We start from the raw sequence: 12945 nt of genomic DNA on the forward strand, positions 1-12945 counted from the left end.
TGGTCTGGAAATCACATTTAGAAAATCATTGAGTTAAATAGTTATATAACTTGGTCTTTTGTGGCAGAAGTGTGATCATATCGCTATCTTCCATCCTTCTACCTTAAGTAACTATCATTCAATTTTTATGAAGGAATTTTCTGACTATGCATGAATCACAAAGATGTACATATTATTTACAAATGTGTATTAAAATGGGTCTTAAATTAACTGAAATTTGATGACTATAGTGTTTGGAGATGTAAATAATGAAACAATGCTAGATTTTTCAGGAGGAAATCAATGCAATTATATGGCATCAGATTATTTAAAAAGTAATTAAGTTTTCCCTATAAACTCAACTCCTATTTACATGGCCTTAGAGAATTTTAAGATACTCAAAGATAATTAACAACTAAACACAATAAACTATTAGTAGGTGAAATACCTATTTTACATTCTGCTTAAAATATTTCTTTTCTGTTAATATAATAATTTACTCAATTATAGTCTTCTTTTTGCAAAATATCTATTTTCTGGATCAAAGCTCTTTGCTGGGTTGTATAATTATATATAACAAAAATTAGGCACTTCTTCACAAAACTAACTGGAGCAACCAGAGACCCTAATGACAGTAGTGAGGATCAACGAAAGGCTAGTATTTGAAAGTTGCTTGGTAATGACAATGCCAAGTATGCTAAGCTACTTGATTACACTGTAATTTATAAATCCTTTTTTGGATATGATATCATTTAAGTTTCAAATGAAAGAAGCCAACAAGAGATGTCCCTAACATCTGAGACTCTCTATGTGTTCAGATTTCTCTTTCTTAAAGTAGTTGTATAGATAATAACTTTTTTCCTTTTCAAAATACTACTTTAGTTATGTTTATAAAGAAATGTGCAGAGGATAATATATGGTCTCCAAGAGTGTGGAGCTTTTTAACCCTAAATATAATTTCTTAATTCCTTTAGGCTTTACAAAAGGCAGTATATTTCTCTTTTTAGCTTTTTAGTTGCTCCTGCATCATAGGTAATAATAACAGAAATCAAATAAAATCATTGAAAATACAGCTAAAACTGAAAAAAGAAATTTGGCAAACAAAAGTTTGTAGTTGAAGTATGGTTTTTAATTCAGCTGAGTGGTAAAATTTTTCCCAGTGGAAATGAGGAAAGATTATGACATGTATCCAAGTATGTACGTGCTAATGTCTAGGTATCCTACACATGCAATCTAGAACAATGTGGAAATTGACAAACGGGCAGAATCCTGACAACTGCAAAGAAAGGCTCTGTCCAGGTACATAAAGATCAATGAAATATAGTTTTTCAAAGTTTAAAACAAATTGAAAAAACTGGACAAACTTACTTACTGGACAAACAATGCCTTAACCTGAAAAAGTGGCTTTCACACTGAAACTTTCCCACTGTTGGCTGTGGTGTGCAGAACATTTGGTTATTGGGGGTTTTCTGAGGTGCTCAACAATGCCATTTCTCCAGGACTGAGGCATTTCCAGGGAAGTGGGACATTTAGTTTTCAGGACAGTCTTGGGTGGACAGAGATGGTTGGAAACCCCAGGATATGTTTTCACATCTTTCAGTTATACCTTATATAATACAAGCCAGGAATTGCACTCTGGATTTGACTCCACAATCAGCTTTATTAGACATTTGTATCAAGTTCATTTTCTAATGGCATGGTTTCTTTAGCAAGTAAGTAATGATACTTGCAAACCCTGGCTGAGTTTAGTAATGATTTAATTACCAGCCATTCAAAATATTCTACATTTAATTTTTGAAAGTTTAATTAAGTGGACAAATTCCTTTCAATTGGGCAATTGGTTTTCATATTTCTCTTATTTTTTCCCCTACAAGAATGGGGCTCTTAGAACATTATATATGGTAAAAAAAATTCTTTCTCAACTTGAACTAGTGTTTTCTAACTCCATATCCTTTGAAGATTACATAGTGACTATGCACTAAAGATCCAACTTCCTTTTGGAACAGATGAATATCTGTTGTCTTGGAGGTGGATGATATTTCATGGAAAAATAATTAATTTCTAAAGCTTAATTTTTACATGACTCCAGGTATCTGACACTGAAATGATCTTCATGAAATTTGATAGCTGCCAACATTCAGAAAACTAAGATCATGGCATCTGGTCCCATCACTTCATGGGAAATAGATGGGGAAACAGTGGAGACAGTGTCAGACTTTATTTTTTGGGGCTCCAAAATCACTGCAGATGGTGACTGCAGCCATGAAATTAAAAGATGCTTACTCCTTGGAAGGAAAGTTATGACCAACCTAGATTTCATATTAAAAAGCAGAGACATTACTTTGCCAACAAAGGTCCGTCTAGTCAAGGCTACGGTTTTTCCAGTGGTCATGTATGGATGTCAGAGTTGGACTGTGAAGAAAGCTGAGCACCAAAGAATTGATGCTTTTGAACTGTGGTGTTGGAGAAGACTCTTGAGAGCCCCTTGGACTGCAAGGAGGTCCAACCAGTCTATCCTAAAGGATTCCTAAAGAATCCTGGGTGTTCATTGGAAGGACTGATGCTAAAGCTGAAACTCCAGTACTTTGGCCACTCCATGTGAAGAGTTGACTCATTGGAAAAGACCCTGATGCTGGGAGGGATTGGGGGCAGGAGGAGAAGGGGATGACAGAGGATGAGATGGCTGGATGAAAACACTGACTCGATGGACATGAGTTTGAGTGAACTCCGGGAGTTGGTGATGGACAGGGAGGCCTGGCGTGCTGCGATTTGTGGGGTTGCAAAGAGTCGGACACCACTGAGCGACTGAACTGAACTGAAAGATGCAACCTGTCATTTGAAATTCTCAGTGTGAATGACTTCCCCAGTATCATGCTCATTTGGTAAAAATTACCTGGAAAAAAATGCTTACTGTGAATTGATATTTGGATGTTATGTTTTAAACCCTTTGGTTTTGCATAAAATTGAAAAAAACCTGGACAAATAGATGAATAAAGGTTAAATAATCATGTTTTGACTAAAAATGTTAAAACATGGAAAGCTGGTTAAAAATATATTTACAAAATAGAATACATTTATTTATTTACTTTTTTATTTTTGGCCACACTACACGTGGCATGAGATATCTTAGTTCCTTGACCAGGGATTGAACTCTTGTCCCTCTGCATTGGAAGTGCAGAGTCTTAACTGGACCACCAGGGAAGTCCCTAAAATAGAAAATATTTTAAAATATCTAGTGGTATTTAACTTATTAAGTGCCAACTGTGATTGATAATAGTGCATGCAAAGGCAAAATTGACTAACACTGAAATACAGTTCAGATTTCAGTCATTACATTAAAAATGTCCTCAGCTTTAAGTTATATGATGATAAACTGTACCTGTTGAAAAATATATGTGGAAAAAAGAAATAATTTTATGGCAAAAATATGACTCATCTAAGGCATTCATTTATTCTGATCCAGCAATCATGGTAAATGTGTTTGGATTACTGGTCATAAGTACACAACATTTAAAAGGAGAATGGAGATCTTTATTGAAACAGAAAGTTCCTCAAACTCTACAATGATGTCAGTAATATTGTCAGGTCCTTGGAGCACATTATTGTTTTAAGCAGAAGTCCCTACACTTTCACATTGGTTATAAAACATTATTTTGTGCTGCTGGCCTGGAATGAGAATGTCATACATCTGTAGGCAATTAGAAGAAGCTGGACTGCATGTTTGATCAGCTCAATAATAAACGGGCACAAGTGTGACTCGACTTATGTTAGATTCCCTAGACAGATTATCCTGTTGTTATCATATGAAATAACCCCCTTTTATCAACAATTAAGTAAATCCACATTTATGGGCACTTTGCAAAAGTGTGTGATGGGAAGAAATCCAACTTAAGCCTTAAGTCATCCAAAAAAACTTTTAACCCTGCTTTTAATGATACAGACCCCCCCAATCTCAAATTGTAGAAATTGGTTGAATTATGCAAAACAGTTTGGGTTGGAAATGCCTCATGTGCACACAATCAATGAATATGTATTTAGCATCTATCATAAGCATTTAAGAGTTTTAGCTTATAATTGAAAAAGAAATTCCCAAAGAAGAAAAGACCTTACTTTGTAAGGTAGTCTAAATCTTTGTTTAAGAAAGATTAAATAGGATTTCATTTTTATTATTCACTTTTTATTATACAGTTTTTACTGTAACCAATGCATGTTGTAAATCCTGAATATGTTTTATTCTAGAACTTCATTCGATTCTAGGCATTCTTCTTGCTTTCAACCACAGCTGTCAATGATGGATCATAAATTAGTTTGTAGTTTCTGATAAATGAATTTACCTGCTTTTTTTCCCTTCTAAGTACCATTCAAACATCTGTCCGAAGTATAAAAAATAATTTAATATGTAAGTCAATACTTTAAAACTTTCACCAAACCTTTTCAGTTTCAGGAAAAATACCACCAAACCTTCCAATATAATTATATATTTAAATAATACAATTAAAAGTTGGTATTTTAAATAAATTCAAGGTATTTTTAAACCAATATTCAGTCAAATACACACACCATACATATATAAATATATATTTATTTGTAAATATATATTTATTTATATATATATATAAATAACCTCATGAGGTTATCTCTTTGACATAATCCTTAAATTAAATATCTGAATATCAAGCAGATGCTGAAGCATTCATCATCAATATTGGAATTCTGACTCATGACAGTAACACAAAACAGATGCTAATAAGATAGGCACTCTGAAAAGTGACACCATCACAGCATGGCTTAGCTCTTGATGTGGGATACTGAAAATTTGAATGCAAAATATAAAATAATAAAAGTCAGAGCCTGATAGGTTTCCTTACTTCATCTATAAACCATTTAAAATCTACTATATTTTTATACAGAAGATAAAACTCAACACTCGTGAATAAGGGGCAGCATCCTAGAAGTCCAAAAGATGCTTCTTTCACTTAATATAGCAGCTAGGTGACCCCAGTTGAACCCTTCTGTGTTGAGGGAGGAAGGTGCTCTCTTCTTCACTTATGTAAGTAGAAGGTAAGAACTCCTGGGCCCTTCCTATTGGCCAGTGTGTACAAGGCACTTATGGTGTATATGGGGTGTACCCAGCCAGCACCTGGCAGTGAAAAAGTAGTCTGAAGCTTCTATGGCCACATCAGGCAGATCTAAAAGGGTTTGCTAAGTAGTCAAAGAGGAACAAAATCCCTTAGCATAGTCCAGTTAGTTCATATGCTACACGTCTTCAAAGCCCAAGATTCTTATCAGTTTGCTAGCATGAGTCTACCGGATGTGTATTCTTTGTGAGAATAAACAGAAAAACCCAGGCAGATGGTGCCATGGTGCAAGTGATATAAGTGAAATGTGCTCAAATGAGAGCTTAAGAATAGATATAAGTGTGAGTGGGGGAAGACTCCTTCAAAGGTAATGAGAAGCAGAAGTCCCATTTCTTTATTCCTCAGTGAGGAAAACAAGTCACTGTTAAGTTCAATTAAGAGACCTTAAAGGGGGGCATTTGTGGAGTAGCTTGACAGCACAATTTTAAATTCCAAATGAATAATTTGACTGTTCCTTTTGACAGCTGTGACTCTAGCCCCATCTGTCTGGGTTTGAAGGCTGGCTCTGCACTCACCACCTGTGTGACCCCTGGATCTTAAACTTGGCTGCACACTGGAACCACTTGGGGAGCTTAAAAAAAATACTGATTCCTGGAACCCACCCCCAGAGAGTGTTATTTAATTGGGCTGGGGTGTGGTTTGGACATGGAGAAGTTTTAAAGGCTCCCAAGTGACTCTAAATATGTGCAGCTAAGGTTGAGAACCATTGGTGACCTCTCTGAGACAGAGTTTCCTCATTTGTAAAATGATGACGACACGGGCAGCAACTACCTTTTATGATTTTTGTGATGATTGAATATGATAACGCAGGCAAAGCCCTTAGCACAAAGAATGGCGAGGGGGAAGCTCTCAATAAATGAGAGCTGTTGTCGTTCTCACCACAAGGTGCACTTGGGCAAGAACTTTCTCATTAGCATAGAAAGTCAAGCTTACCTTGGCACACGTTATGCTCACTCTGCTCATAGCCTGTTGCACACTGGATCCGGTGAGAAGGGTTGATGGGAATGCGCTGAGGGTCAGATGGGTTCCGCCGGGTGACAAAGTTATTTCGGCCAGTCTGCACTTCAGCAGCAGCACTGGCGACAAAACCACCCCCAGGCACCACTCCACTGGCAGCGACGCCAGTGGCTGCTACACCCCCAGTGCCTGTACTAGAGGTCGCGGCTGCATTTGCAGCTGCACCCGCACCTTCGGCTGCTGGTGTTTCTTGCTGAGGTTGCTCATTGTTGACAATAATCTGGGCTGTTTTAGGAAGGCAGAGGTATCCTCCATAGTGGTTGACACATTTCATTCCACCTTTGCAAGCATCTGGGACAATGTCACATTCATCAATATCTGTGGTGAGTAATAAAATAAGTCAGGAATCTTCTTACAGGGGAAACCGAACATGTAAACACATGCTTACACCTTTTGGGTATAATACAGGTGGGGCATGAAGGACATACTAGATGGGGACAGAGAGCTATGATCAGATGGGAAGTCTTTGAAGCTGGCTCACCTTTGCACTGCTGTCTTACAGGATCCCACTCATATCCATCTGTGCATTGCTGTGAAGAGGAGCCAGGAGACAATTAATTGAGTATCCACTCTCAAAGAAGTCACTCTAAAAGCTTCATATTTATGGCAATAGTCTTGGTACTAGAGTCCCACATAGATGATGAGATGAGTAGTTTAACATTCTGTAGCTTTTTAAAAAAGATACATCTGGGCACTAGACTGCTTCAGGGATCCCTTCTCAATCACCACCTGTCTCAGGTCTTTTGTTGCATTTCCATTGGATCCAGTTGCCCATAACCATCTTGGAATTCCTTTCTGTCTTGATACTAATATTCTGTAATCTCTCTCTCTCTCTTTTTTTTTTTTTTTTGCTTTACTTGACCCTTCTTCCACATTATAAATTTTACCAAAAAAAAAAAAAAAAAATCCAACTGAGTTCTTTTATTCAGCCCTTGACTATTCCCCCTCTCTCTAAATCCTCTTAGAACAGTCCAGCACCTGACTTTCCTTATCATTCCTATTCAGTTAAGTCCTGATCTGTCTTCTCATACCATGGCCTGCCTCCCAGCTTCAGTTTCTAAAGGTCCTCTCTAGTTCACTCACTGACAGAACCATCTGTCAAGTACCCTTTCACACCAGGCACCATCCTAGTCCCTGGGAAAGCAAAGATGATTAAGATCTTGTTCCTATTCTCAGGCAGCTCGCAGGCCTGAAGAGGAGACAGACAGGTAGATTAGTTGAAGCAAGATGTCAGGTGTCGTGAGACAAATTCACCTGTGGAAGGAGTGATGGACTCTGTTCAGGACTGTGGGTAGGCATGACAGGGTGGAAAGGAGGGCTTTATGGGCAAAGCTACAAGTGAGTTGGATTTTTTTCCAGAGAGATGTGGTAAGTCTAGGATGAGGGACCACATAAGCAAAGGTGCAAAGCTGGAAGGAGCTACCAGTAGTCCTGGGTGGATGGAGTGAGATAAGAGAGGTAGGCAGGGCCAAACCTGGGAAGCCTTTCTCTGGAAAGGCCAAGTGGGAACTGAATTCGACCTTGAAGGTCAGTGAATCTCAAGCTTTATTATGCTTAAGAATCAGTCTGGTGCTTGTTAAAATGCGATTCCTGGGACCAACCAAAGGCTCTGACTCTGTAGGTCAGGTAGGGGGCATGGAATCTGAATTCCTAACAAGCATCTCAGGTGATTTTGATACAAGTTATCTATGGGCTACTTCTTGAGACATGCTGGTCTAAGTGATGAGGCCTCTGAAGAATTCTTAAGCTCAAGAAAACATCTGATCACATGCAGATTTGAGGAAGAGGTTTCAGGAAGGATTAAGCAAAAGTAGAATAAACAAACAAATAAACTTAAATTCTTCCATAAGAGCCAAGAGTTGCTTGGCAAACAACAGATGCTTGGCAAATAAATAGCTGATTGGAGACAGAGATGAGTTTAGATATTTTACTGACTTCCGAGACAATAAGGTGAAAACTAAACTCATTTTATTTCCCAAACTAACGCTTCTACTTTTACCAACACTGTCCAAGGCAGTATACCACATTTCTCAGGAACCAGAATAACAATTTTAACATCAACTTTTCCATCATTTTCCTTCAAGCTCTGCTGTTTTTGCATCCATTTTTATATCTCCCATGTTGGTGTAAGCCTTCCTGACTTCATGAGAAGGCAAATCTCCTTAGCTCGTCTCCATATCACTGCATTCTGCACACAAGCCTCTATGATAACCTTTCTTTGCTCTCTTGGTTACACTGCTCCTCCATCTAAGAGCTCACAGGGGCCTGTGGACCCCTCATCTTCCACTATTACCATCTTTAGGTTCTCCACACCACCCAGCCCCTTGTCACCTCCTGATCTTGACTTGGCTATGTTCCCTTCTAGTCTTTGATTATGCCACCTTTTCTGATTCAGGTGCCTCTTCAGGCTTTCTAGAATAATTCAAAGTCCTCACTTCCTTCAAGAAGTAGCAGCAAGTTCTAACTCCTTCAATAAGCCAGTCGCTTATTGAAGGCAGCACGTGCTAAGTCGCTTCAGTTGTATCCAAACCTTTGCAACCCTGTGGACGGTAGCCCACCAGGCTCCTCTATCCATGGGATTCTCCAGGCAAGAATAATAGAGTGGGTTGCCAGTATGAACATTAATTACCTCTGCTTTTGTATTTCTTTAGCAACATGTATAAGCTGCATAATACTTTGTACTTTTCAACAGTACTTTTCTCAAGGTAAATTCCCCAAGGTTAAGGTCTGAAATTTTTTAGTAAACAAATAAGCTTGAATTCTTTTGATAGTGATGAGAATTGCTTATGCACAAGGCAGGTACATGACGAATACATAACTGAATGGATCCTATCTTTAATATGAAAGGAGAATATGAGGCTATCTTATGGATATGATCCCATCCTTCTGAAAGGTAGGCAGAATGGCAGTTCACTTGATAAATTTGTATGCTAAATAGAGGAGACTTGCAGTTTGTTTTAGGTCTTCAGTTCCAGGACATTCAATATGGATCACAATTAAACAAGCCTAGACTGAATTTAGTTTCACCACTTACTGGTTGTGTAGTCTTAATTTAGATACCTCTCTGATCTTTAGTTCTACTAGAAGTAAGAGCATGCCACTTAGCTCATACTTTGCTATGAGAATGAAAAGAGATAGTGTCTCCATAGGGAGTTACTAAAAAAATAGTTACATCTTGTCCTTTAACCATGAACTAATAGCCATATACAGTTTAAAAGAGAATAGATTTAATCTTGGCACAGAAAGGGTGCCATATCTGAGAAACCTGGTATAAATGGTGAACCCTAGTTAGCAGTCTTAAAACTACAGTGTCTCAACCACAGGGAACTTTCTCTGCCAAAGATGAGTAAGGTTTAGGTGATTAGCAAAGGGAAGGGAGTACAAGATAAGCAGTTGTAAAAGCAATAAAATCTATTATTACATGAATATAAAAGGGGGTAGCTAATTTAATTTTAACTCCCTAAGAAGGTAGTAAGTTTAGCCCAAAGAACAAAACAATTTCATCTGAAGATAAACAACACATGTATTCATTTCTCTTGCTTTATTTATCTTCAGCAGAGGAAGCAACTACATTTACCATTAAGTTAACAAAATATTTATACTAAACCCCATTTGATTTATAGTTGATCTGGACAACAAGGAACATTTGCCAGATGAATACTAACATTCTAGGGATAATACGGTATCAAAAAGTGAGATAATGTTTATTATCAGTAATTAACATTAGCTCACTTTTAGAGTTTTATTTTCAAAAATTTTCAAAATTCTTTTGAGTAAGATTACTTAATTTTAAGTTGGGAGCAAGTAGAAAAATATGGTTTTCATATTCTGATCCAGGACAAATGTCATTTGCCTCAAAACACTGATTAAAGACTAGAAAACACAAAACAGAGGTGCAAACAAACTCACCAGAAGTGAGGCAAGCACTGCTCTCTGTTCTCACCATCCATTCTGGGCAGTGGTGGGGAGGGGTGGTTAGATGATGATATTTTCAATACTTTATTCAATGTTGATTGACTCATACAATTAGCTAATTAATAAAGATTACTTGGAAATATCAGATATGCTAATCAGAAAATACAAAACCAAATTTCACACAATGCATTTTACCAAATACTGCATCCTGGTAACACATGTCTATCTGAGTGGCATTTATATGAGCTATCAGTTAGATTGTAAGTGAATAATAGCCTTTATAAAGTCGAGAAAATCCACTTACATGAGAACATAAGTCACATGCACAAATGAGGTGAAGGGCTTTTATGATATTTAACATTCCTATTTGAGTCTTACTCCTTGAGTTCTGGTTTTATCTGCATGTATATAGTAATTCATGTTTTCCAATGACTTACACTCATTAATATGCTGAATGTTTCATAAACATGTAGCTTACTTTGATTTTTGTTTTAAAGGAGTTTCCCTTTTTGGCCTTGCATAAATCCTTACATTTTGGTCCCTATCTCAAATGGGGATCTAAATGAACTTTTGAAAGGACAGGCTATTTACAACATATCTTAAACGTGAACCTTGTTAACGCTGGTTTAATTTATTACCCTCTGCAGAGAATAGCCCACATAGACTGGCAGGACTGGATAAAGTCTCCCTTGTGCCACAGAATCCCACTGAACCGCAGTTATCTCAAATTCCATCACCCCTTACCGTGTACGTGATGGTTTCTTCAGTGTCCTGTGACTTGACCAACGCCAGAGTCAGCATAGTTAGGAAAAGGGCTTTCAACATCGTGAATCTCAAATAAAACACAGTACAAACCGATGCTTAGCATCCGCAGCGGAGGAAAATAAAACTTCAGCTGTAAAGTAACAAGCAAGTAAGGTAGAGAAGGTGGAGAAAGCTGAGGCTCCTTCATACACAACTTCTTCTAATCTACTTCTCATCTCCCCACCCCCTCCTCAACTTTCCCTTGGCCAAACGGGACACCAAAGGCTGAAGACGGCTGCAGAATTACATTTCGATTTACACTGTCCGGCTACGAATATACACAAAAGCTGTAAGGTAAGCAATTTACACTGCTCGAGAAAGGGGGTGAAAGAGAAAGAATACAGGGTAATTAATTTCAAAGGTGACGGTGCATTGTTTTTCCGAGGGTGGAAGTGGGGCAGCAAATCTCATATTCCTTTGAACGTTAAGGCTTTCCCTATAAGCTCACCTCCAGCTAGTTATCAGATCAGATCAGTCGCTCATTAAGTTCCTTGCAAAGTTCAGCAGAAAAACTTGTGAACCAATATGAATTATCTTGGCTTCTTTTTTTTTTTAAACAAAATACCACAGCGAAACTCCGGAGCAATCTCCTCCCATAGTAAAATACCTGCCCTTCAGAACTCCTCACATTCCCCAGCGCAAACTCTCCAAGTGGCATTTCCACGCGTTCTCTGTGAGCAGCTTTGTTTAAAAGCCCCAGGTGGTGTAGAGGAGCAGCCCAAGCGTCTAGTTCCCTCGCGCCTTACGGGTGTCTCGGTCCCCGAAATGCTACCTTCAGGATCCGGTCTCCCTAAGGCCAGAACTGGGGAACCACACCGCAGCCCGAAGTACCAGTTTCAGGGCGGCCGGCCAGGCGTCCTCAGGGAGGCGAGGTCCCCTTTCTTAAAAGTATGTTAACAGGCGGCTGTCTCTGGGGAGCTGCTTAGTGCTCCAGCTTCTAACCAGTTCCGGTGAAATCCAGGTGCGGCTTAAATCTCACACACTGGCCCCCTGAAAGTTTCAAAACTTCGTTTGCGGGCAAAGCCCTGTCGGTTGATTGTCGGCACGCACACACATGCCCATCCAAACAGATGTCACCTAATGCTCGCACATCCTGACAGATCGCATTCCGAGACCTCACACCTCCACCTCCCTCTCTGCCTGAAAGATCCTGCACTGTGTGGGGGCAGTTCTCAGGTCCACTGCACCCCTCAAGTCACCCCACTTACTCCTCAGCGCGCGGCCACGCGGGCACGGGGTGCGCTGGTGTGACCCCCGCTCCGGGGTTCCTACCTGCGCGGCCGGGCTGCGCTCCGGGCCCGGGCAGCGAGGGGAGAGCGCAGGGGAGGGCAGCCCCGTGGGTCTGAACTGGCGAGGTCTGGCAGCGGCGCGGCGGCAGGAGGAGGAGGAGAAAAGGAGGGAAAGGGGAGGGCGAAGGGGGGCGGAGGAGAGAGCTGAGGGAGGCGCAAGGGCTGAGCTGAGCGCAGCAAACCCAGAGGGGAGGGCGCGCTGCGCAGCTGGGTCTGCGCCCCTACCTCCGAGGGCGCCTGCCCGCCCCTCCCAGCCCCTCACCCTTAGTTCCCAGACGCGCCGGAACTCTAGGCAGAAGATGGCACGTTTGGCATGTGATGTTTGGGATATGAATAGGCCTTGGTGATGCTCCAGCCTCCCAGGCAATTTCTCGTGCCCCGCGGAGTGGAAAACTGCTCTCCTAGAGAGCTTGCGAGCGTCCTGAGAAATTGCTTAAAAAAAAAAAAAAAAAAGTGAATCCTAGGAAAGTAAATTAACCCCATTTATAGGACTAGTTCTTTCGCCTTTTCTTTAAGATTTTTTTTTTTTTTTGGTGGGAGGAGGGGATAGGGGAGTGTCTACTTCCTAAAATATAGAAAAAGAGCATTCATAATGTTGTAGCCATGCGTTCCGGGAAACAAACTCACTCAGAAGGACAATGCAGATAGTGGAATGCTGTTTGTTACACTGGTGGGCCCAAGGCAGAGTCTCCTTTTAGCCAAGGACCTTGACCAGTTTTTCTGAAAACCTTCTATACCCTAAGAGTATGTACCCAAATCCACTTCCCCCAATTCCCTGAAAGTAGTCTGAACAAAGGAAAAGA

General features: G+C 39.9%; 1 protein-coding gene and 1 long non-coding RNA gene across 5 annotated transcripts in view; one reads left to right on the forward strand and one right to left on the reverse strand.

The window, feature by feature from the left end:
- Positions 1-12463, reverse strand: part of EFEMP1 (EGF containing fibulin extracellular matrix protein 1) — a 69711-nt gene extending 57248 nt beyond the window's left edge. Inside the window, exons 1-4 of one of the 4 annotated variants that reach the window (XM_027555336.1) lie at positions 12405-12463; positions 10794-10881; positions 6616-6664; positions 6051-6452 (exon numbers count right to left, since the gene is read on the reverse strand). In XM_027555336.1, coding sequence (XP_027411137.1) covers positions 6051-6452; positions 6616-6664; positions 10794-10874 — 532 coding nt within the window. In that variant the 5' untranslated portion in view covers positions 10875-10881; positions 12405-12463. Of the gene's footprint in view, positions 1-6050; positions 6453-6615; positions 6665-10793; positions 10882-12061; positions 12084-12125; positions 12236-12404 lie in introns of those variants that run through there. The other 3 variants (XM_027555334.1, XM_027555337.1, XM_027555335.1) reach the window with 3 other exon arrangements.
- The window catches only part of LOC113901222, a 217906-nt gene continuing 215848 nt past the window's right edge, over positions 10888-12945 (forward strand). Inside the window, exon 1 of the long non-coding RNA XR_003513352.1 lies at positions 10888-11147. This is a non-coding gene — a long non-coding RNA (uncharacterized LOC113901222). The remainder of the gene's footprint in view (positions 11148-12945) is intronic.

The sequence above is a fragment of the Bos indicus x Bos taurus genome, chromosome 11 (genome assembly GCF_003369695.1).
Source record: "Bos indicus x Bos taurus breed Angus x Brahman F1 hybrid chromosome 11, Bos_hybrid_MaternalHap_v2.0, whole genome shotgun sequence".
Taxonomy (NCBI): Eukaryota; Metazoa; Chordata; class Mammalia; order Artiodactyla; family Bovidae; genus Bos; species Bos indicus x Bos taurus.